Source organism: Ursus arctos, unplaced genomic scaffold, assembly GCF_023065955.2.
Source record: "Ursus arctos isolate Adak ecotype North America unplaced genomic scaffold, UrsArc2.0 scaffold_11, whole genome shotgun sequence".
Lineage (NCBI taxonomy): Eukaryota > Metazoa > Chordata > Mammalia > Carnivora > Ursidae > Ursus > Ursus arctos.
In genome coordinates, this window is record NW_026622775.1 from 44,930,676 (window position 1) to 44,955,454 (window position 24,779).

A 24,779-nucleotide genomic window follows, 5' to 3' on the forward strand; every position below is an offset into this window, starting at 1 on the left:
GTTTTTACACCTTGGTTTAAATTTCTGTTTACTTTTAAATATTAAATATTTACAAACATCTCCAACTACATTCACTAATCCTAACATAAAAAGTATGTCAGTATTGTTTTTTCTACTCTGTGAACTTGAAAGAGACCTGAGGAGCATTGAAACTTACTAGAGGAGGATATTGTCAGAAAGTAATGTTTGCACAACATTTCATGGGGGTTAAAAAGCAACTTTAACTCCTATTTCTGTTTCTGTAGGTATTTTCTCGGTACTCAGCTTGGCCTCCGAGTGTACGACGCTTGCTGCTGAACTTCCCAAAGTATCCTATGTGAAAGCTCTCGACGTATGGCTCATTGCTTGTCTTCTCTTTGGGTTTGCCTCACTGGTGGAGTATGCCGTCGTCCAGGTGATGTTGAATAACCCCAAAAGAGTTGAAGCAGAAAAAGCCAGAATTGCTAAGGCTGAGCAAGCAGATGGGAAAGGTGGAAATGCTGCTAAAAAGAATACTGTGAATGGTACAGGGACTCCTGTTCACATTAGCACTTTGCAGGTAAGAATGAAACTATCCAGGGAAATTATTTCCCCCATCCTCTCTGCAGTAGCAGGAGAAAGATACTTTTCTATGGGTGTGAAGTTTTCATGGAATTGGTGTTGCCTCATTTTTCTCTCAAAGGGAAAAGGAACTGTACACAGCATACTTTTTGGAAAAGAAATAAAAATCACTTAGGTTAAATACTAATTAAGAAAAAGAAATCAATACCGTATCAAATTTCTAGACTTCCCATCAAGTTTAATGGTACATTTCTGCTTTGACGGCTACCTTTGAATGTGGAGATCTTGCCGAAGTATAAACCTTTCTACTGTTTCTCACTTGATAAGCCATTACTGAAAGGCCAGAAGACTGCTGGAAACACTGACCTTCTGCAAGCACTGAAGACCTAGAGGAGCCCGTGCTCTTGATAAAACCCCCTAGCTGTTCCCTACCCAGTTAGAAAGCCTCACACAGAATATGTCAGGCAGTCTACTTATTTATCAGATGCCTGGCTCATGGGGAAACTATACCCATAGTTTGGGGTCTGTCCAGCCCAGTGGTGAGTGCTTACAGAATTGGACCTTGCCTTATCACTTGATCATAGATCTAAGAAAATTAGGCAATGCCTTTAGATTCTGATAAATTCTGGAGCGATAGGCTATTTCATGGATTAAGGATAACTGTCCACTTACCTCAGTGTACCCCTGATTGATGTCTTCTGTTTGGGAAGAGCAGTAAACCAGGAGACTATTTCCATTGAGCTTTGCATGGTAAATTCCACAAAAGACTAATAGGTTCATACCATCCTACGACCTTGAAAATCTTGCTTCCTCTGCTTATATTTGTTAATTACCACCATGTCCCTTACCTAGAATGTTAGACAAGTATGCCACATACACAATTTTAAATACAAAAGCAGGTAAAATGTTTTTATGTGATGCTACCTAAATCTAGATTTTTTAGAAAAATTAAAAAAAAAATCTGGTTAAGTCATTAAACTCATTTCTGCATCTACAGCCAAGATTCTCTGCAATTTAGTTGCTACTTTATGGGAGGGTTTTTCAGGCCTTAAAGCTCATTCATACCCTAACTCCCTTTATGAAGAATAAGTATACAATAAGTATACATTAAGTATACAGTTTTCATTAATACACAGCTATCATGACCTTAGAGAGGTCATACATTTGGCGTGTCTTTTTCCATCCTTTTCCATCCAGCATGTCTGTATCGTTATATTTGAAGTGAGTTTCTCATAGACAACATGTATTATTGATTCATGACTTTTCATCTGCTCCACCACTCCCATTTTTAATTGGTGTATTTAATCATTTAAATTTAATGTAAGTATTGGTATGTTAGGGCTTCAGTCTATTATTTTATGTTTTGTTTTCTGTTTCATTTTTTTTATCTCCCTCTCTTCTGTTTCTTACTTTCACAAAGGTTACTTAAACATTTTCTAGAATGACATTTTGAGTTTTCTATATTGTTTTTAAGCATATTTCTTTGTCTATCTTGTTCAGTGTTTGTTCTAGGTACTAATTACATATACATAACTTATTATGGTCTACTGGTGTCATTATTTTGCCAGTTTGTGTGATATGTAGAAACATTACATTCTTTAACGTCCCTTTAACTTTCTGTTTATGATAGAATTGTAAATATTTCTTAGAACCTAATCAGAAAGTGTTATACTTTTTGTTTCACTATCAAACATAATTTAGAAAACCGAGAGGGAGAAGGAAAGCTTATTGTATTTATGTATCTTTTTGCTTACCATGTTCTTGCTTTTATTCTGATATGTCTTTCATTGTTTACTTTCAGAGAATTTCCTTTATCCATTATTTTTGGTAGCACTGCTGGTAACAGATTATTCTAGTTTTCCTTCATCTGAGGAAGTCTTGATTTTCCCTTCATTTCTGAAGGATATTTTCACCAGGTATAGGATTCTGGGTTGACAGTTCTTTTAGCACATAAGAAATATTATGCTGCCTCCTTCTGGCCTCTGTAGCTTCTGATGAGAAATCCACTTCATTCATATTGTTTTTACCCTAAGAGTAAGCTGTCATTTTTCTCTGGCCACCTTCAAGTCTTCTTCTGGTTCTTTATTATCCAGAAGTTAAATTCTATGTTTTGGTATGGATTTCTTTGCATTTATCCTGTTTATGATTTGTTTGGCTTGTTTAAAAATATAGGCTTAAAGGGGTGCCTGGGTGGCTCAGTGGGTTAAGTGTCTGCTTTCGGCTCAGGTCATGATCCTGGGGTCCCGGGATTGAGCCCCACCTCGGGCTCACTGCTCAGCAAGGGACCTGCTTCTTTTTCTGCCCCTACCCTGACTCATGCACTCACTTGCCCGTGAGCTCTTTCTTTCAAATAAATAAACAAAATCTTAAAAAAAAAAATTTTTTTTTAATGTAGGCTTAAGTTTCTTGGCAAATTTGGAGAGTTTTCAGCTATTATTCTCTTGAGTACCTTTTCATATCTGCTTTCTTTTTCCCGTCTTTCTGAGACTTTGATGACACAACTGTTAGATCCTTTGTTATAGTCCCACAGATCCCTGAGGTTTTTCATTTTTTCTAGTTGATTTTCTCTGTTTTGTTGAGATTGGATAATTTCTTTGGTTGTGTCTTCTAATTCACGGATTCTTTCCTCTGCCCTTTCCATTTTTCTGTTGAGCTCATTCACTGAGATTTTATATTTTGCTTAATGTATTTTTCAGTTATAAAATTTCCATTTGGCCTTTCTTTCTTCCTTTTTTTGGGGGGCGGCTGAGATTTTATATTTCTTGGCTCAGGCTTTCTATTTTTCAAAGGTTTCAAACAAATGTTCATAGTACCCGATTGAAACATTTTTATCATCCATGTTTTAAAACCTTTCTCAGATAATTCTAATACATTTTTCATCATGGTGTTGGTATCTACTGATCGTATTTTTAAAAAATTCAGTTTGAGATCTTCTCTAGTCCTTTGTAGGAGGAGTGATTTCTATTGAAACCTGAACATTTTCATATTATTTTATGAGACTCTGAATCTTGCTTAAACTTTCCTATCTTTTTTAGCTGGATTTTTCTGACTGTGTCCTTCCAGGAGAAGGAAGGGTGCTGCATCAGTATTTCCAGAAGTAGAAGTCCAAATCCTCACATAGTGAGGATGGGGGCTCTTCAGTATTGCAGGGTGGGATTGGGAGTTTTTAATACCCCATGTGGTCTCCACTGATACCACAGGGGGAATGCTCTTGTTACTACTTGGTGGTGATAAAAGTCCTGCCTCTCTGCTAGTCCTCCTATGACATCATCCCAAGTGTAGAAGAGGGGAAGCGGTTTGTTTCTGCTGGGTGGGGGTGGAACTCCATGTTGCCTATACAGTCTCCACTGATGCAGTGGGGGAGGAGCAGGCCCTTGATAGTGGTCTATAGAGATGGAAGCCCCAGCTCCCTATTTGGCCTTCTCTGATACCACTTCAGTGGGAGTATTGGGTACCTTGTTACAGCCTCTTAAAGGTAGAATGCTCAGTTCCCCACTCAGCCTTTGCTGGCATGCATGGGGATGGGCTTACATTTTTTGTGTGTGGTGTTTGGTTCAAGTAGAGATTATTGGCCAAAGAGTTTTTTGTCTTGCTAAGCTACTCTTTTGTTTGTCCTGTGACCAGAGGAAGCAGGCTGTTATTGGGGCTATTTTTGTCTGCACTCATTGGCATTTCAATTTCAGCTCCTTCAGCTCCAAATCTGGGATATATGAGGCAAAGAGGACACACAAGAACTCACCACCAAGTTGTTTCAGGGGTCTGAAGGTCCTCAGCTGATTTCCATTTATATCTCCCAGTCTTTTATCAGTTTCTCACTTTTCCAGCCTACTAATGCGCCTACCCACTAACTCAACCCTGGCTAAGTGATCTCAAGACAGAAAGCAAAGAAGCTCTAGAGAATAGGTGCTTACTTATTTTATAAATGGAGGAGATTTTCAGAGATTTTTGGAATACTATAGAATATATCAAGATTATTTATGATAATAGATACAAAGGATAACTAGGATCTAGAACATTAGACTGAATTATGTTATTTTATTTTTTATTGAAGAATAATTGATACACAATATTATATTAGTTTCAGGTGTACAACATAGTGATTTGATATTTATATACACTAGGAAATGGTCAGCACAATAAGACTAGTCACCATCTGTCACCATACAAAATTGTTGCAAAATTATTGGCTATATTCCCTATGCTATAATTTATATCTTTATCTATCTATCTATCTATCTATCTATCTATCTATCTATCTATATCTCCTATGTCTTTACTTACTTTATAAATGGAAGATTGTACCTTTTAATTCCCTTCATTTATTTTATCCATCCTCCAACAACCGTCTGTTTGTTTTCTGTGTCTATGAGTCTGTTTCTGTTTTGTTTTGTTTGTTTTGTTTTGATTCCACATATAAGGCAAATCATATAGTATTTATCTTTCTCTGTCTGACTTTTTTCATTTCACATAATACTCCCTAGGTCTACCCATATTGTAATAAATGACAAAATTTCATTCTTTCTTGTAGTTGAGTAATATTCCATTATATGTATTTACCGCATCTTTTTATTCATTCATCTATCAGTGGACACTTAGGTTGTTTCTATATCTTGGCTATTGTAAATAATGCTGCAGTAAAAATTGGGGTACATTGTCTTTTTGAATTAGTGTTTTCATTTTCATCAGATAAATACACAGAAGCAGGATTGCTGGATCAAATGATAATTCTATTTTTAATTTTTTGAGGAAGCTCTATTCTATTTTCCAGAGTGGCTGCACCAGTTTACATTCCCACCAACAGTGCACAGGGGTTTCCTTCTCTCTACATCCTCACCAACACTTGTTATTTCTTCTCTCTTTGATACTAGCCATTCTGATTGGTGTGATGTGATATCTTAGCGTGGTTTTTGCCTGTTGATCATCTGTATATATTTGGCAAAATGACTATTCAGGTCTTCTGCCCATTTTTTTTTAAGATTTAATTTATTCATTTGAGAGAGAGAGACAAAGAGAGCACAAGCAGGGAGAGAGGCAGAGGGAGAGGGAGAAGCAGACTCCCTGCTGAGCTGGGAGCCCAACATGGGGCTCAATACCAGGACCTGGGATCATGACCTGAGCCGAAGGCAGATGCTTAGCCATCTGAGCCACCCAGGTGTCCCTTCTGCCCAGTTTTTAACTGGATTGTGTTTTTTGATATTGAGCAGTATGAATTCTAGTGTGTATACTTGATATTGTCCCAACATCCCTTGAACTATCCAGTTTTAAAATTATTTTTTCTTTTTGCTGTTCAGTTTGGGTTATTTTCACTCTCTTGACTTCCAGATCACTGATCCATTTTTCTGTAACATCTAATCTGCTGTTTATTCCCTCTAGTGTATTTTTCATTTCTTTTATTGCATTCTTCAGCTCTGGTTGGTGCTTTTTTACGTTTTCGAACTCTTGTTGAAATTCTCACTGTGTTCATCCATTCTTCTCCTGAGTTTGGTAAGCATTTTTATGACCATTACTATGAACTCTTTATCAGGTAGATTGCTTACTCCATTTTATTTAGTTCTTTTACTAAGATTTTGCCTTGTTCTTTCACTTAGAGCATATTGCTCTGTCTCTTCATTTGCCTGACTCTCTGTGTTTGTTACTAAGTATTAAGCAGTTCAGCTCCTTTTCCTGGTCTTGAAGGAGTGGCCGTATGTACGTGTTGTCTTGTGGGGCCCAGAAGTGCAAATCCTCCTGGTCATCGGAACCAGGTGTTCCAGGAGTATCCCCTGTGTAGGCTATGTGCACCCTCCTGTTGTGGTGGGGACATGACTGTTTTGGACATGTGGTAGGTGGGAGTGGTCCCTGGCCCAGCTGTCTGGAATGCTGGGCTATGCCTGCTGCAAGAGCCCTGGTGGGTGAGGTTATTGTCTTGTCAGCTGCAAGGCCTGGCCAAGGCACAGGGTTGTTTGATGCTCTTTATGGGGAATGCCCTCTGACATTAACAGTCTGGAGGGAGGATTCCAAAATGGAGCTCACCAGTGCCAGGATCAGCATAGCAGAACAAGATAGTAAAACTGGCTGCCTCCAGTGTCTAAGTTCCTGGGGGAAGAGAGGCTCAGTTGCCTCCTGTTCTTGCACTGGTTTCCATGTCAAGTGAGTCAGCACCTGAACCTTTTAAGAGTGGGTTTTTCTGTTACTATGATTCCATAGTTTTCCTGGAGGTATTCCTTATCAGTTTTCAGAGTTAGGTATTTTGGGGACTCATGTCTCCTATGCAGAATCAAAGGGTTAGGGTGCATGATATGGAGCTCACATCTTTCACTCCTCAGGGTAAAGCTCTATGCCTTTGAGATCCCTCCTAAACATGGAGTCCTGTGCCTGGAGTGTGGTTTTTTCCTTTAGCAAGACCGTATCTTTGCCTCCTCTACCCATTTTGTTGATGACCCTTATTGCAGGGGCTCTGTTCATCCAATTTCTTGATCCCCTTCGGAGGGAAGTATTCCATATGTAGTTGTAGATTTGTTATGTCCACAGGAGGGATGAGATCTGGATCTTCCTAGGCCATCTTGAATTCTCCCTAGAATTCTGTTATTTTAAATTTAGACTTCAGGCATTAAAACAATTGCCCAATGAAGAAAAGTTCAACATATTTAAGAACTTCAGTATTTTAATTATCTGTGTTTGGGGTTGTTAATAAAAACACACGTATTTGGATTCTGAAACTGTAACATTTTGCGACAAAAGTCATAGAGTGATGCTTAGGGAGTTTAAAAGTTGACCAGAAATTTTAATCTCCATAAATATATGTAAATTATTCTTATTGCTCACAGTCCAAATGCAATTTCTGAAACGAACACTGTACCTATGTAATATTTGTATCCTAAGATAGACTTTGAAAAAAGAATGAGTAAAAAAATAACATCTTTAATATATATGTCAAACTTAGAACAAATGTGTAAGTTTGATAAATGCATAAGACTGTTACACATTGACATAAAAGAATATAAAAAAGAAATTTAAGAAATGTTGCCTTTTTAATTTAGTGGTTTTGTTGTGAAAAAAAGATAGTTTCTGGTTTCAAAATGCATTTGTTCGCAATGTACTTTGCTTTCAAAGCACAAACTATTGCAGAGTAATTTCAATGAAATTGTTATTGAAACCCAAGTTCGGCTGCTTGCCATTCAAAAGGCAATACTCAAGAGACAAGTGTTGGTTGGAAAGGAAAGATTGCTTTATTTAAGAGGCCAACAACCTGGGGAGATGGGGGATTGGTGTCCAAAGACCATCTCTGAGGTTCCAGGTGAAGAAATAGAGTTTTTAAAAGGGAAATTCAGGTAGGAGATTACATACATATTGATGAAAAAGGGCAGGGAAACTTATGACTATTGATGAGGAAAGATGGAACACACATATTGAGCAAACATATATGTAACATGGATCCCATATTCACTTTGGGGTGGGGACTTAACACCAGGAGGGGGCAAAATTCAGGCCCTGACATCGGGAGGTTATCTTAGGACAAGGAGAAGGGGCTATGGGCATGCTCCGAGAGCTGGTATAAACTGGAATGGGGTCTTAGTCTCATTATCTGTTAAGGAATGCAGGGGCTTGCTTGTTCATAGGCTGGAATCATATCAGTTGACCTTGAGTTCAGGCTTCTGCAGAAACAGCTAGCAGATTTGTTTGTAGGCTCTGAAAAGACACAATAGCTGATTAGGGAGAAACAATTCTCTGGAAAACAAGCTTTAAACGTTCTGCTAGTTTCAACTTCATGAACCCTGTCGGGCACAGTTTCAAAATGGTATGTCATTTATTTTTAGATAGAATAACAGTAGTTATTAATGAAAGCACAATTAAATTTGTGTTTGCAAAGGAAAAGAATGATTTTAAAAAGTGTAAGAAATAAGAAACATCAATGATAATGTAATCTAGCTTTTAGCATGTTTTTATAATTTTGTCTGCATACATAAATCTGTCATCATACATATATAATTATCTAGGTTATTTCCCCCCCTAAATTTAGTACTTCCACAACCATTACAATATTTTATTTACTAATTTGTTTGTTTATTCTTATAATCCTTTCTTTTTAATTCAATAAAAATATCGAGGACCTACTATTGTTAATATCATCCTGTTCCAAATGCCTAGTATGTGCCGTGTGCTATTCTTAAGAAAGATGTTGTGAAAAAAAGAAAAAATAATGTCTTTGCCTTCGGATTTGAACAATTAAAAACATAAAACCTGCAGTTCATGCATGAATTAATTAGTTGTTTCCTATGGTAATGATAGGTTTTTAAAAATAAGGAATGACTTAAATTTGGTAAAATACATAGAGATTATTCCCTTCTGAACCTATTTTTATTAACTGCAGAAGATGCCATTATCCCCATGAAGTCATACGTTTTAAGTCTTCTGGTCAAGAAATATTGCATAAGGTGATTTGCTTTTAAATGTATGACTCAAACTGAAAAGGACCAAAAAAAAAAAAAAAATCTTAAACGTTATAATTTGAAGCATTAGGAAGTTCTTATCTGCATCATTTTTATTCTTGACAGTTTCATTATCATACTACCTCATTTTTGCTACCAGTAATTTTCAGGAGTGACAAGTTTATATGATGAAAGTAAATGAGACACAGATTTTATGAGGAAAAATTGAGAAATTATAAATTGGAGATTAATACAACTGAGATCACCTTTAAGACTGTGTTATGTAGGGTTACTTTCTTATTAATAAGGAGTTTATTGAATCCCTCTTGATGTGATATTATAATTGCTTAAAATAGTATTACATTGTGAATATTTTGTACTTTTATGCACATATTTGATATCATAATTACGTGTGGAGAGTATTAACTAAAAAAAGTTACGTTTGTGTAAAATCTCCGATGAATGGAAAAAGGTGAGACCTGCCAACTAGTTAATGAATTATGACCTATTTAAGGAACCGGAGGTCTTCTTATTTCTTATGTAGTTGTGTCACATAATTAAAAGATATTTCTATAGTAGAGGTTCTCTCCTTCAGTATACACACACACCCGCCACAACTCTTTTCAAATAAAAGAATCTTCAAATACATTTCTAGAAGATGTTTTAATAAATTAAATGATTGAAGATTTAGTAGAACCAAATTGAAACTCTTTGGAGTGCTTTTCTATGTTATTACTTTAATATTGAAGAAGCTATTCTTCTTTTACTGACATGTGTACTATATTCAAATAATCTCTCTGAATAAATATAACATCCTATGTCTATGTTTTGAGTAAACTGCGTAGATGAAATCTAAAATTATTAAAATGGCTAGCAGAAAATTTGAAGTATTTACATGTGACAGGTTATAATATCATACAAATTTGATTACTTTTCAGTTATTATAGATACTAAAACTATACCTAGAGCTGTGTATAAAATATGATTTAAAGTAAATGCATTTCTATGGTAAATATGTATGGCTTTCTTTGCGAAAAAGTAAAATAAATGATAAGAATCATGCTTCTTAAGTCCTATTGGCAGAAACTAGAATACCCCTTTGTTTTGATAAGTGGATTCTTAAGCACAGTTAGTAAATCTAAAACTTTTGGAGTAGAGAATTTGAAAGGGAGAAAGTGAGACTGGGATACCCACAGAGCCCCAGATTTTGAAGACTGCTCTGAGAGTCTGAGGATAATGCAAAGCTTTGATATGTAGAATCTGTTCTCAGCCTCTGTTCCAATCAAGGTAGCAATTTTACTCTTTATAGAAGCTCACTGATCTATCCTGAGACTTACTCCTCAAATAGCACTGGAAAATTAGAGCTTTAAATGCGGTCTTCTTTCTGGTACACTTATAGGGAAGGTGTGTGAGTGTGAATGTGAGTCTGTGTGTGCATGTGCATGGTGGTGGAGTTTAAATGACAGACTGCTTGCTAAAAATGGCCTTTTAAAATTTCAAGTTAGGGAATTTAGATGGAAGGTGTAAAGTAAATTTTATATATATAAAATGTATTTTCTATTACACATAATCATAATTCACAATAGTCACATAATATGCATGTATATATTCATACATGTATAATATTTATATAGATATTCATAATTATATATATATGATTTCCCAATGTCATATTAAATAATTTAGATTTTAATTGCTACCTTTGTTCTCATTCCATTGACCAGTCCCTATTTTTTGCCAGGTATTTTCCTAGACACATTACGTAAGTTGACACGAACTAGACCCTGGACCTATGGTTGCTCAATCAAAACTAGCTACCTCATCAAGCCATACTCTTTTAAACTCAACTGAGTTCTCAGAATTCGTAAATTGTAACCGCACATAAGGAAAGGGGAGGGGGAATCCTCCTGCTTAAGGCTGGCCTCTGTTAGCTAAAACAAAGTTCCATCAAAGCAGGATGGAACTCTTTCCATTTGAGCTATTTTATAACAAACCTTCTCTAAATATCTTAATATATTGGTGTTTCACATCTTTTTTTTTCTTAGTATGAAACACTAAGAAAGGTAAAATTCCCCCCAAAAACATATAATAAATAAATAAAAAGGTGAAATTCCAGCTCCACAATTCCCATTCTTATTTATCAATAGTTTCTTGTCTATTTTTGTATAGTTATATTTATACAAACATATTTTTTAGCAATTCTTACTCAGTAGGATTGTATAAATACCTATGTGGTATAAAGTATATACGAATAGAGCCAACACTTACATACCAGCTTAAAAAATAACATTACCAGTACATGTTCATAATTGAAAAGAGGGAAATAAAATACATGTATAATGACAGGAGATGCACAAGCACATTTTAGCTTTTTTTTTTTTTCTTCACTCGGTACATCTTAATTTTATGTGCTATGAACCTCTAAACACTGCCATCTGGCTCCTGCCCAGGAGATATGACTCAGTGCTTGTCCAGATAAAGGATAGGGTCTTGCTACCTGAAGTACTGCTGGGAAATAATTTGTGTTACTTCTTACATTAAGCATGAGTTTTACCCAGCCATAATCTGGTAAAGGTAAATTGAATCTATGTAACTAGCCATTGTATTATACTAATAAGGCAAAAACTAGAGTAGCCATAGTATACTAACAGTATATAATGATAGGTTTCCTTTTTCAGTAAAAGCAGTAAATATCAATAATGGAGATTACAAAGGTGAATTGCGAAACTCAGGATTAAGAACAGTAGGAAATTAAGCAGTAGAGTCACGAACTTACCTTTCTGTGGCCTTTTGTAATATCAGTGCTATCTTAAGACATTGGGGTTAGCATCTGTTCTTTTCTGAGAGCATTTTGATTGTTAGAGAGGGTTCAATATGAAATAATTCTTTTGTATATTATAGGGAATGGATTTAAATTTAATAGTTCAGAGATTATCAACTGAATAATCTCTGTGACATATGATCTGACTGAAATATACACAATTTCTTTGGCTTCTCTGAGTGTGGTTGGCTGATCCACTTTAGTCAGCAAATTAAGAATGAATGCCTTTCACCAGTAGATCTTTGGTTCATGATCACTGTGACCATCTTTTAGTTCCTATTTGTGCATGCAGTTTAGAGACAGAGTCTATCTCGTTGAAGAGATAAATGCCTCAGTCATTTATAAACCACCATCTTTGGAAATAGAATCCATGGGGAAGTCAAAGGTTGAAGTACCAGAAGATTTCTGTAATCTTATGTGTTGTGGTAATATGGTCTATGCCATGGTTAAATATTGGATTGTAATTTATTGGTATTTCAACTGAGAACTCTCACAAGCCTGGAAGCACCGAGATAAATGTTGATTTGCGCTTGGAGTCCCTTGACATAAAGTAACCTATCAAAAGCTTATTCCATGACATAAGCCTTATTATGTGGGCGACATTTTAGAGCCCTAAACGTTCAGGTAATCTGATGGCCTAATCAGTTACTATTGAATCTTTTTGTCAAACAGAGATAATAGTCACCTGATTAAGCCATCAGATTTTAAAAATATCCTTTTGAAGAAATGTTTTATGAATAGAAAAATTCTAAATGTACTCTGTCCTTAACTTTTATTCTCAGGTTGGAGAGACAAGGTGCAAAAAGGTTTGCACTTCGAAGTCTGACCTGAGGTCTAATGACTTCAGCATTGTTGGAAGCTTACCAAGAGATTTTGAATTATCCAATTATGACTGCTATGGAAAACCTATTGAAGTCAACAATGGGCTTGGGAAATCTCAGGCAAAGAACAACAAGAAGCCGCCCCCTGCCAAACCTGTTATTCCAACAGCAGCAAAGCGAATTGATCTTTATGCAAGAGCATTGTTTCCTTTCTGCTTCTTGTTCTTCAATGTTATATATTGGTCTATATATTTATGATAAATCTTTTTCATTTGAGTAAAATAAAATGCCATTTCATTGTGACCAGCCTCATTCATAAATGCCAATCTGAAAAATTTTGCATTTTCATAGCAATATATTGCATTTTGGATGCCATTTGATTGTAATAAAAATGTGGCACCTTACTTTTGAATGGCAGCATGAACTTGTTACTTCTGTGCTCTACTAATGATGTATATATGTATAGCAAACACATTGCTTTAGGAATAAATGAAGGATAATCATAGTACATAGAATAAAATCCAAACGATTCTCTTCAGTTAGTGTAAATTGCAGATACTTCAGATAATTCTGATAAAATCATGTGCACGCTGGATCCTGTTATGATCACCATTCTAATGTATGTGGGATTTCCAATTTCCTTCCTTGTAACTTTCAGAGAAAGCCATCTTATTCTTGTATAATTTTAGATGGTATTATCACAAATTAAGAAAATTATATTACATATTGTTTAAACTTTGTAAGTAGAAATATATCGACTATAAGTATGTGGGCTCTGTGGAGAAATAAAGTTCAAAAAATTACTAATTTGTAAAATCGGCTCATTTTAAAGTGTGCCTGTGTTGTCAAAATGCCATCTTATGGAACACAGTAAGCATTTTTGAAACAAAGGGAAATCTAGATTTACATAAATTCATACTGAATTCTGACTTCTGATGAAAATAAAAATAAAGTATAGATACATTGATTTCTGACAAAACAAATTCTATTTAATCCTCCTTAAAGCCTAAATGTATTTTCATGGATTTCATTTTGTTGATACAGAATATATGAAATCGTTGTGCCTTAAAGAGTCACAAATATTTTAAATTGGAATATAATAATAATGGATATGTGATTTCACATAATTTTTTAGAAACCAAGAGGAAAATACCCTATTACTGGAAGTAACTTGAGTTTGGGGGGAAAAAAGTCATTGGAGGATTTTAACTTCTTTATTAAAATGCTTACATATTTTTTAAGTAAAATTAATTTTTTTCCAAATTCATTTCCTTTTTTATTTGCATACTTTTTGGATTTGCTATAAAACTTTAAAAGATTAAGTATGTAATATCTTTGTTTATGTTAGTTCTCACTGCTAAGTGTATTTTCTTTCTTGCTAAAAGTCTAGACTCCTTAGATTTATTTATTTTGATCTTGTTTGAACCTGAAAATAGGTACTTTCAGGTCTATTAAGTCTCCCATTTCCTAGTGATATCAAGCCAATGTACCTTTTTATTTCTCTATAGCTGAAATTGGAATTATCCATAATTCTTATAACACAAAAATAAGACCAAGTAAGTATATTTACATTATTTGGAGAGTTTTGTTGCAGCTGAGAGTTTATATGGTCTATTCAATAATAAAATGTGTTTAAATATTATTTATGCAAATTGCTATATGTAATTCAATGCTGTTTTATTAAAGACATTAATTTTTAAAAGATTTTCACTGATTACCAAATTTTTAAAAAATAAGATGTAATCTAATCCTTGGTAGTCCTTCAGCACCCCCTAGTTGCAAAAGCTTAGCCATCTGAGTAGTTTTAAAATGCCACAGGTAACCCTACCAATGGTCTTGAAGATCCTGCCAGGACCCAGGGCAGTAACATTTTAATGGAACTGTGACAGGAAAAAAAATGCCTTGAGTAGGACTTAAACCATTTACAATTTTTATTTATAAAAATTATATTTGCTTGCAATATATTTTCTATGTTCTTGCATTTTTCATTCATATTCAGGAGTTTGATTTAGATACAGAGTTTTAAGTGGGAAATGTACCAAATGGAAGACCGTTTTCATTATGCAAGAATTTATTGAAAAAAATGTGAATGAATTCCTTTCTGTAATATAATATTGTCACCTCTTAAGATCAATTTTAATACCCAATTATAAATATATAGCTGTTTCAGGACTAAGTATGTTATAGAACTTCAAATGGAACATTGGATCATGATTATAACGAAGAAGTACAATCCATGTCCCTGTACAGTTGTTTTATAATTTTACTTCAAGGATTTAGTCGCTTAACCCCAGGGTAGTCCTGGTCTGTGTCTCTAAATATTATGTCTTTCTGGGATACTTGCAGTGTATCTACCTGGATATCAGTATCTCAGATTCAGTGTCTCCAAAATAAAAATTATCCTTTCCTCACAAATCAGTAGGTTTTCTTATTCCGGTTCTTGTTAAAGATGTCACCATGGTAGTCAGCCATATTAAATCTTCCTTCCTTCTCTCACTTCATACCCTTTCTAGAAGGGAGGTGTAGAGATTCTCCCTCTCACCCCTACCGCCTCCTCCTCTCTGTTTCTGCCGACACAACCCTAATTCAGTTGCCCTTTCCCATTCTTTTTCAGACTGCTACACCAGTTTTTAATCTCGCTCCACTCTATCTCAGCTGATTATTATTTTTATTATCATTATTATTATTTTGATTAAGTAAGTTCCATACCCAATGTGGGACTTGAACTCATGACCTTGAAATCAAGTGTTGCATGCTGCTCAATCTGAGCCAACCAGGTGCCCCAACTCATTTTTTAACTAACTGTGGAATATTCCTTTTTTTTTTTAATTATCTACATAAGATATGAAACCTTGATGTATTAGAAAACAAGACGTATTTAGAGTGAGCACTTAAAGTTGTTGTCATGGTCTTCTTTTCTTCAAGCTCTTTTCTCTTTTCCCCAGAAGTCATCACCTTACTCTAGGCATTTACAACTCTATCCAGGTTTAAATATTAAAGATAATTTAATTCAATGGGACTTAACATAAAGGGGATTTTACCATATGTATAGTTTTGCAATTACTTTATTTTTCATTTACTGTGGCTTGGAGATCTCTCTGTGTGAGGACATATTGGACATTCATAAATCTCTCCTCTATCTCCTATTATTCTATACCATGAATGTGCCTGAATGTAGCTCCTTCTTAAGCAGAAATTTTGATCGGTTTACTTTTCTAATACAAGATAGTATTGCAGTAAGTATCTTTGTGCACATATGAGTATACCTCCATGAGACAGTTGCCAGAAGTGGAGTTGCTGAGTTTAAAGACATATACATTTTAAATTTGGGGGTGTTCTACCAGATTTCCCTCCAAAAAGCTACTAATGTTGATTTTTATCATTCAATCTCCAAGCCCCACAATCTAGTCATCTCTTAACCTATTTTATGTCATTGACATACTACTTTTCTTTTTAAAAGCTTTCTTGAAATTGTTTCAGACTTTTAAAAACTCGCAAAAATATTCCAAGGAATCCTGTTTACCATTTAACCAGATTCCCCCATTGTTAATATTTTATCATACTTACTTTATTCCCCTCCTACTATATGTGTGTGTGTACTTGCGACATTTTTTTTCTGAAACATTTAAAATAAAGTTGTTCCTTTACCTCTATACACTTTAGTGTATGTTTCCTAAACAAGTACATGGTACCCCAGTAGTACCAGGTATCCATATCAAGAAATTAACATTAATACAGGGCTATCATCTAGAGACTTTATTCAAATTTACCAATTGCCCCACTTTTTTTTTTTGTTTCAAGATCCAATCCAATATCACATATTTCACTCAATTATGACATTAAGTTCTTTAAAATAAAGCTTGATCATAGCATTCTGCTCAAACATTTTTAGTGTCATGTGTTGCCCAATGAACTAAGTAGAAAGTCCTCTCTCTGACATAAAATTTTCTGTTATTAAATGCTTCACTTATCTCTGCAGCTATTTCTCATACTACCTCTCTACTCACATCTTAAACTCCAACCAAACTGATTTTGACTGTTATGTGTCATGGTTAGCAATGATTGGAGTGCTAAGTTCAGCCAGGTGCCTTACCTTTTAGAAAAGTGGTTTATTTTATGTTTCACTATTTTTTTAAAGTGTGCCACTCTTGGATGTCATGCTTTACTCATTTAACTAATAGGTTTTCACTCAACATTGTTCTTTAGTCATATGGTTGCATCTCTATTGAAAAACAAAGTTAAAATATTTCCCAATTACATATGCAGTGTTCAAATTAAGGTGCTCTAAAAACATTTTATCATATGTATTACCGAAAATTTAAGTTTATATAGATAGTTGGATATAAAATTTTAAAGTACCAAGCCTAAGATGAGAAATGGTTTGAAATGTTTTTATAACTCTTTTAAAAAGTATTTTATTTATTTATTTGACAGAGAGAGAGACGGAGAGAGCACAAGCCGGGGGAGCAGCAGGCAGAGGGAGAGGGAGAAGCAGGCTCCCCACCAAGCAGGGAGCCCAATGCGGGGCTCCATCCCAATACCCTGAGACCATGATCTGAGCCGAAGGCAGATGCTTAATGAACCACCCAGCTGCCCTCATGGCTTTCTTGTTAGAATATTATTACCATGCTTTAGAATAGCAGATTTATTCTGATTATATTTTCAATTAAATGCATATGTTTATATAGTGTATCAATAATTCAGCATTCACTACCTCCCCCCTCTTCTTTTCACTAAACAGATTTTCTTGTGATTAATATTAATGATTAATATGGATGCCATATTCAAGGTTGGTTATACCCTTAATGAGTGTATATACATTTATGCACAAACTTATTATTTTATACTTAATACATTTTATATTTTCTCTATATTTATAAATCTATATTATTATATATGTTTACATATTATTTTAGTTTGTTCTTATCCAGCAAAAGCAATGAGAACATTGGAATTTCTATATTCTAAACAATAAAGGCATTTACATTTCCACGAATACTTTAAAATTTCTCAAATCTCACATATCACACCCAAAACAATTCTCTCTAAACCCTCTTAGAATAGAATACTGAAAAAAAATTGTAGATCAGTAAATGCTTATTGGATACTTATATGCCAAATGTATCATGTTAGTCAAAAACTGTAAAGACCAGGACTCCATTCTTAAATCAGAGTCAATAGTGTGAGAAGGATATAGATATGCTAAATACACAGATCACTATAATACAAATCAGAATGCATAATGCATATTACCAAAGCTAGAGAAGAAGGAACAAACTCATTTGTCTAAAAGAAAAAGACCTGTCTTCAAGAAAAGTAAGAAATACTTTAATATAGCTAAATAAAGGCCATTTTACCATAGATCGTAGAATTTTGAAGCGAGACGTTACCTAAAAAAAAAAAAAAAATGATATGTAAAGTGCAGAAACATTGCAATTACAAATGTTAAAGTGCTATTTGCATTTTATTACCTAGTTAATGTTGCTGAGGAAATAATGAACAGTAAAGGAAAGTTTCCTTAGCTGATGATGTAATGCACTTTACCTAATGTTTGCCTCTTAACTGAAACTCCCATCTGATCTTAATCCTATAACTTGAAACATTTTTCAGTAAATCCCAATTTGCAGCCTGAGGCAATTGTAGTTCAATTAATATCATTCACAGTGAGGCGGTCAAAAGGAATCAGAGCCCTCCGGCCCCGTTTACCAAGAATGCAGTCAAACTACAGGTCCTTTCCCAATTACCTCATCAAATAGGGATTTTATTAGTCAATTAGCATTGCCTCACCCTAGGCCATTGATGACACATAACAGAAACCCCATTTTGTGAAATGGTAAACAAGATGAAGAGGCAAATGATTTTAGTTTTTGAAAAAGCTCAGCTCAGTTTATTGTATGTTCCCATGGGATGTTCTTTCAAGTGTTTATTAGATTTGGAAGTGTAGCAGGAGGAAAATGGCGTTTAACAATAGTAAACACCCCGTCCACTTCTCTTTTAGGACTACGACCTCACGCCATATAGCTTTTAGGGATCTCCTCCTTCGGATACGAAGTTAGCACACAATGACAGCATCATATCTGCTTGCTTTACTAACAAAACTTAAACATTTTTATAAATCTAAGTCAGAATCCTCAGGCTCCTCAGCTACAAAGATGATCTTTAGCTTATTAACTGAGAGAATTATACAGAACTCATTAAGAGGGAATACCTAATAAATTCTGCCTTGGTCTATTATAAAGCCTCATTCTAAACACAGCTGCACTTGTCTGGTTCATTCATTTGTATACTCAAAAGCCCTTTCATTCAAAAATCACTGGAGTTTCCAATCAGTCCGCTGGAATCTTAGAAGCTTTCAAATTTCTAGATGAATTAATTTAAATGTCTAAATAAAAATGTGAAATTTCCTAAAGAATATATGTGGACACCCATGATTAAAAAATAATCTTGGGTCTAAACTAAGACAAAAGTTATTGTATGTAAACCTATAGGGAGGCAGGAGTGGGTAGTAGAAAGAACCCTTGGACTGGAAGTAATAGGACCTGGGTTATAGTTCTGGGTTTGCCATGAACAGCCCTGCAAACCTGGTCGAAGACTTTTTTTCTCGGGTAACCCTATTTTTAAAGAAAGAATAAAAATGATGTAAGAATGACCAGTTACAACATGTAAGTCTGCCTTTAATAGACCGTTATAGGCAAGGATTTAGAAACACACAATCTAGGCTAGAATTCTATTTAATAGTGTACATTTTGGCAAGTTATTTAACATTTTGTGGGCCTCTATTTCTAAAACATGGATAACAATGACAATCTCATAATGTTTACTGTGACGATTTAATGTATTATTATATGTAAAATGCTCAGCAGAGTTCCCAGCACATATAAGTGCAATAAATTATGGTTATTTTTATCTCATTTTACCTCTTACTACTACGACTACACTATTTTTTTTTTAAGATTTTATTTATTTATTTGACAGAGAAAGAGACACAGCCAGGGAGAGAGGGAACACAGGCAGGGGGAATGGGAGAGGAAGAAGCAGTCTCCTAGCAGAGGAGCCCGATGCTGGGCTCGATCCGAGGACCCTGGGATCACGCCTGAGCCGAAGGCAGACGCTTAACCACTGAGCCACCCAGGCGCCCCTACAGCTACACTATTTTTAGCACTAAACCTATCGCTAAGGAAGTTGCCCTTTTTCAGAATTTCCTTATTAAAATAGTGAGTGTTTGGCTAAAATATACACTGACATTTTGACAATAGGTGCATATCACTTCTGCCCTTTAGGTATTTTAACATTCATAATCTTTGAGGTTGATTTTGAATATAAAATAATTTAAGGATAGAAACAACAGCAGGAACTATAACTTGCATATTAAAATATTATTGGAAGGTATAAAAAAAATCTTTGGAATATTTACTTGGAAGTCCGTAATTTCAACATTAGGTTGTGAGTAGCAGAATACAATAGTGCCAAAAATTCAGAAACCACGTATTTAAGAGCCATATTCTACATTTATCCTATAAAAATAGATAAATGAGAATATTTCAGAATTTTTTTAAAAGTATACAGGGAAGAATTTCCTAGGTATGTTACCCATATTGTTCAAATTGAACTCAATCTCCTATAATTCATGCATGTATGGTACTAATAAAAGATAATTAATGCTCGTAATGATTATCCTGGAGAACTGCATGATTCTGAAGTTCTTTCTGAAGCATAGAGGGAATACTAAATTATGTTCAGTAGAATTGTCGTGTTAATATATTTTATTGTACTTTTAATTCTTTGAAGATTGGTAATCCAACTACGTACTGACCGTAATGGTTAGTCTCAATTAATCGAAATATCCAATTAAGCCAATTCTATATAAATGATAATGTGTTGCATTCTGAATTCATATTAAAAATGTATGAGGCCAACTTCTAAGTAACAAAATTTTATTTAACTCTTCTTAAGGCAACATATTGTATATTATAGCCATAATATTTATGCATTTATGAAGAAACGTTTGTTAAACACTTGGCACCTGACAAGTATAATGCTGGGAAGAGACTAAAGTAAAAAATGTGTGAGTGAGTGAGTGTGTGTGTGTGTGTGTGTGTGTGTGAGAATAGGTGTAGGTGAATATATATATGTACATATACATGTAAATATAGTATAATAGCAATTGGTGTTTTATTTGCGATTAAGACATACTATATTTTGCGCTCTTGGAAGTACTAAAGGGTACCTATTTTATGTATATATGGAGCGTTTCACATTAAGTTTACATTAGGAGCTCTTTGAGAGAATGCCTATTTAAGGATCAAGTAAAATAAGTGTGTGCTAATTGATATGAACCAGATGGCCCACAGACAAAAACTCAGTCTCAACAGATTGTTCCATTTATTTATTTGCATGCTATTCATTGAAAAACACTCCCATTCTTGTATATACCCCAGGTTCATTCTGCTCCACCTCATAAAATGAACTATATATGCCTCCCCCACCCCATCATTGAATACATCAAGAACAACTCCTGTTTTCTATGTGCCGAATGGTTCAGGAAGGAAACACACCCAGCTGCCTCCCTATTCACTTAGTCCAGTTCTTTTGGGTTTACTCATAATTCAAGCTGAATCTAACTCCTTGCACATTGACTAGGTCAGTCCTGTCCTCGGGGGGTTTTGGCCCTTGCAGAATATCCTGCCTTAGTAGGATACCCTGTCTTGGTACCTCTATTCACGAGCCGTCACTGTTCATCCCAGCCCAAAGCCCAGCGCTTCTTTCGTTCTTCCGCTTCCGCGGCTCAACCTCCTTTAGTTCCCGCCTTTCCGTATGTTTCCACATGTTTCCTCTGTGCCTCCTGGGGACGCCCAGGCCATTATAAACAAAACCTTAACATCCTTAAGCTTTATGTGGTTTATTCCTCCCCTGCCTTGCCTGTTCTTAATCAGAACTCTTCAGGGAAGTGTTTTAAGTTCAATACCAAAGTGTGAAATGGTGGTCGAACTGTATCTGTTTCAGGTGGGCCCTGTTTATTTCTCTCACCATATATAGGGTATGGGACTTGAATAAGCCTCTTTCTTGCTCTCTAATACTTTCCCAGGTTACTTCTCCACCTATGTGTCTTAGACTGTTGGAGCTCGTATAAGAAACCATCACAGACTGAGTGACTTTAACAACAAACATTTAGTTCTCACAATTCTCAAGTCTGATAGTTTGAGATTAGGGTGCCCGCCTGTCTGTTCTTCAGGAGTGCCGTCTTCCTGGTTCACAGAAGGCCATCTCCCTGCGGTGTCTTCACGGGGCAGAAAGAGAGCTAGTTAGTTCTCTGGCCTCTTGCTGTAAGGGCAACAATCCTATTCATGAGGGCTCCACCCTCATGACCTAGTTACTTCCCCAGAGCCTAGTCTCCAAACACCATCACACCGGGATTAGGATTTGAACATTACAACACATGAATGGGCCGGGGCGGGGGCACAAACATTCACACTATTGCACACCACTACACTGTGCAAAACTGCAAAACCCTTTCTTTTATTTTTTTAACCCCTTTCTTTTGAAGCTTGAAATTTTAAATTATGATTTTAAATGTGTGTCTGTGTGTGTGTATCAATGAAAGAGAGAGATTGACAGAGAGAGAGAGGCATCAGTGGGAATAGAAAAAAATCAGAAAAATGGTAAAGGAAATAAAATAATTACCTATATTCCAACACTGAGAATTAAATCGCTTTAAGTTTCTAGCATACTTGATTTGAATTTTTATTCATTTTATTGATAGGTAACCTATGAATGATTTTTTATTTGTTCCTTTAATTAGAACTATGAAAATTAATAAAAGGAAACCTCACTAAAAGGAGTTGGGAGGCCAGAAAGGGAAGCTCTTGGGCCCACTTGTCTTCATTTGCAGACCCAGCAGGCAAAGACACACCTTGCAAGTGTGAATACTTTAGCTACTTCTTTACTACGCAGCAGGAGGAAGAAAGGTTTTCCTCCTCCCTCAGCAACAATTCAGCCAATGAGAGACAGTTACAATTCAGCCAATGAAAAGCCACTATATTTCACACCCAGTTTTTGCCAATGGATTTGTTGATAACAGCCCTCCTGTTATGTTTATGATATAAACAACATGTTAATGTTTTGTTTATAACAGACCTTCTATAGCAATCTGCTTCCTCTATAAAGAACATACTTTTCCTTTGTTCTCCAGACTTGTCTGTGGCTTTGCCATGACTTGTTTGTCCTGAATTGTAACTTTCTGCTATTCCCAGATGAACCCATTTTTGCTGGTAAAATAACTTGGCAGTTTTATTTTTAAGGTTAACAGACCCTGAAGGATAAACTTGAAATAGTCACCACCTCCAACTATTTAACTTGATCCTCTGCAGTTATACCTGGAGGCAGTTATGATTATCAGTTAGTTTGTACTTTTTCGAAAATTATTGTATAATATTTCAAAGGAACAATACACAAATATTCGTGTTTTAAAATTTACATAATTGATATGTAACTATATGTATTACTCATAACATTAGGGTTTTTCAAAGCTATGCACATACATAACCAGGTTATTCATTCATATGCGTGTGTCACATTTTATTTAATTAAGAATATTTATGTTGATTCAAAATTTTCATTATTTCAGATAATGCTGAAATAGGCATCCTTGTGTACCTACACTGTGAGAACGATTTTGTGTAGTAGATAACTACAGGTAGAACAACTGTACAGCTAAAAAATTAATTTATAAAGCAAAAATTTTTCTATAGGGTAACTGTATCAACTTACACACCTGCCATAATTGTATACAATAACTTATTTCCATCCTCCATTCAGCAAGTGACACAGTCTGAATTTATCATTAAGAAATTTCCCAAACTGAAGTGCTGAATATACTCATTGTTTCAATTTGCAACTATTGACATGATTATATTGTTTTCTCTCCTATAAACTATTATGTAGTTACTGTGTTGAAAGACTTTCTAACTCGAAATAATATCTGTATTCCTGAGATAAGCTGTTTTTGTTTGTGATGTGTTATTTTTAGCATATTCCTTTTATCTTTAAAACAGTCCTTTAAAAGTTATGTAAAATTGCTGTATCTGTCTTTATATGTGAGATTGGCCAAAATAATAACATTTTCTTATGTCAACCACATTCTGTTTATATGGTGTAATAAAATGAGTTGAGTATCTTCCTGTTTCTTTCTAGACTCTAGAGGAAATTAAAGAAACCCAGAATGAATGGTTCTTTGAGTTTTCCTAGAACTCCCATAAACCAGATCCAGTCTTATGCTATTGAAGGTACATTGGGAGACATTTATGAATCTGAGTGCATTTGAAAAAAAATATTGGTCTATTCAGGCTTTTTCCTTGTTAGATAAATTTTGTTAATTTATATTTTCACTAGGAAATTATCTGTTACATTTCGGTTTTTAAGTTATTGATGATTATGCATAATCATCAATAACTTAAAATTATGCATAATCATCAATAACTTAAAAACCGAAATGTAACAGATGATTATGCATCAAATAATGTGTTGTGGTGTCAAAAATCTCTATTATAATCTGTATCCCTTTTTATCTTAATATTTACTCATGTTATATCCTTTCTTAATTACACTTATACAGGTTTCAATTCTGTTAGCCTTATCAGAAAATCAGTTTACTTCTTTATTGATCAATACCTTTGGATTTATTTTGTATGTGTGTGTACCGCTTCATTAATTTCTCCTTTTATCTTTAGTATTTCCTTTCTTTGATTTCTTTAGGTCTATTTTGTTGTTCTTTCCTAAAGTTCTTGAATCAATGCTCAGTGCTTATTTTTTCAACTCTTCTTATTTTCCAATAGACGCATCTAAAGTTACAAATTCTTCTATAAGTACTGCTACATGGCAGTTCCCTCTATCCCTACACTGTGGAGAGTTTTAATCATGAAAGGATGCTGTACTTTGTCAAATGCTTTTTCTGCATCTATGGAGAGGATCATGTGGTTCTTGTCTGTTCTTTTATTAATGTGATGTATCACATTGATTACTTTGCAAATGTTGAACCACCCTGGCAGCCCAGGGATAAATCCCACTTGGTTGTGGTGCGTAATCCTTTTAAAGGATCCTGTTGGTTGGTATCTTGGTGAGAATTTTGGGATCCATGTACATCAGGGATATTGGTTGTTAATTCTCCTTTTTCTTAGGATCTTTGTCTGGATT

General features: G+C 34.9%; 1 protein-coding gene across 1 annotated transcript in view; it reads left to right on the top strand.

Annotated features, from left to right (window-relative positions):
- Positions 1 to 14,987, top strand: part of GLRB (glycine receptor beta) — a 96,035-nt gene extending 81,048 nt beyond the window's left edge. The window contains exons 9-10 of the mRNA XM_026499546.4: positions 246 to 538; positions 12,552 to 14,987. Of these exons, the coding sequence (XP_026355331.1) occupies positions 246 to 538; positions 12,552 to 12,848 (590 nt within the window). The 3' untranslated portion in view covers positions 12,849 to 14,987. The remainder of the gene's footprint in view (positions 1 to 245; positions 539 to 12,551) is intronic.
- Positions 14,988 to 24,779: the final 9,792 nt, after the last annotated feature.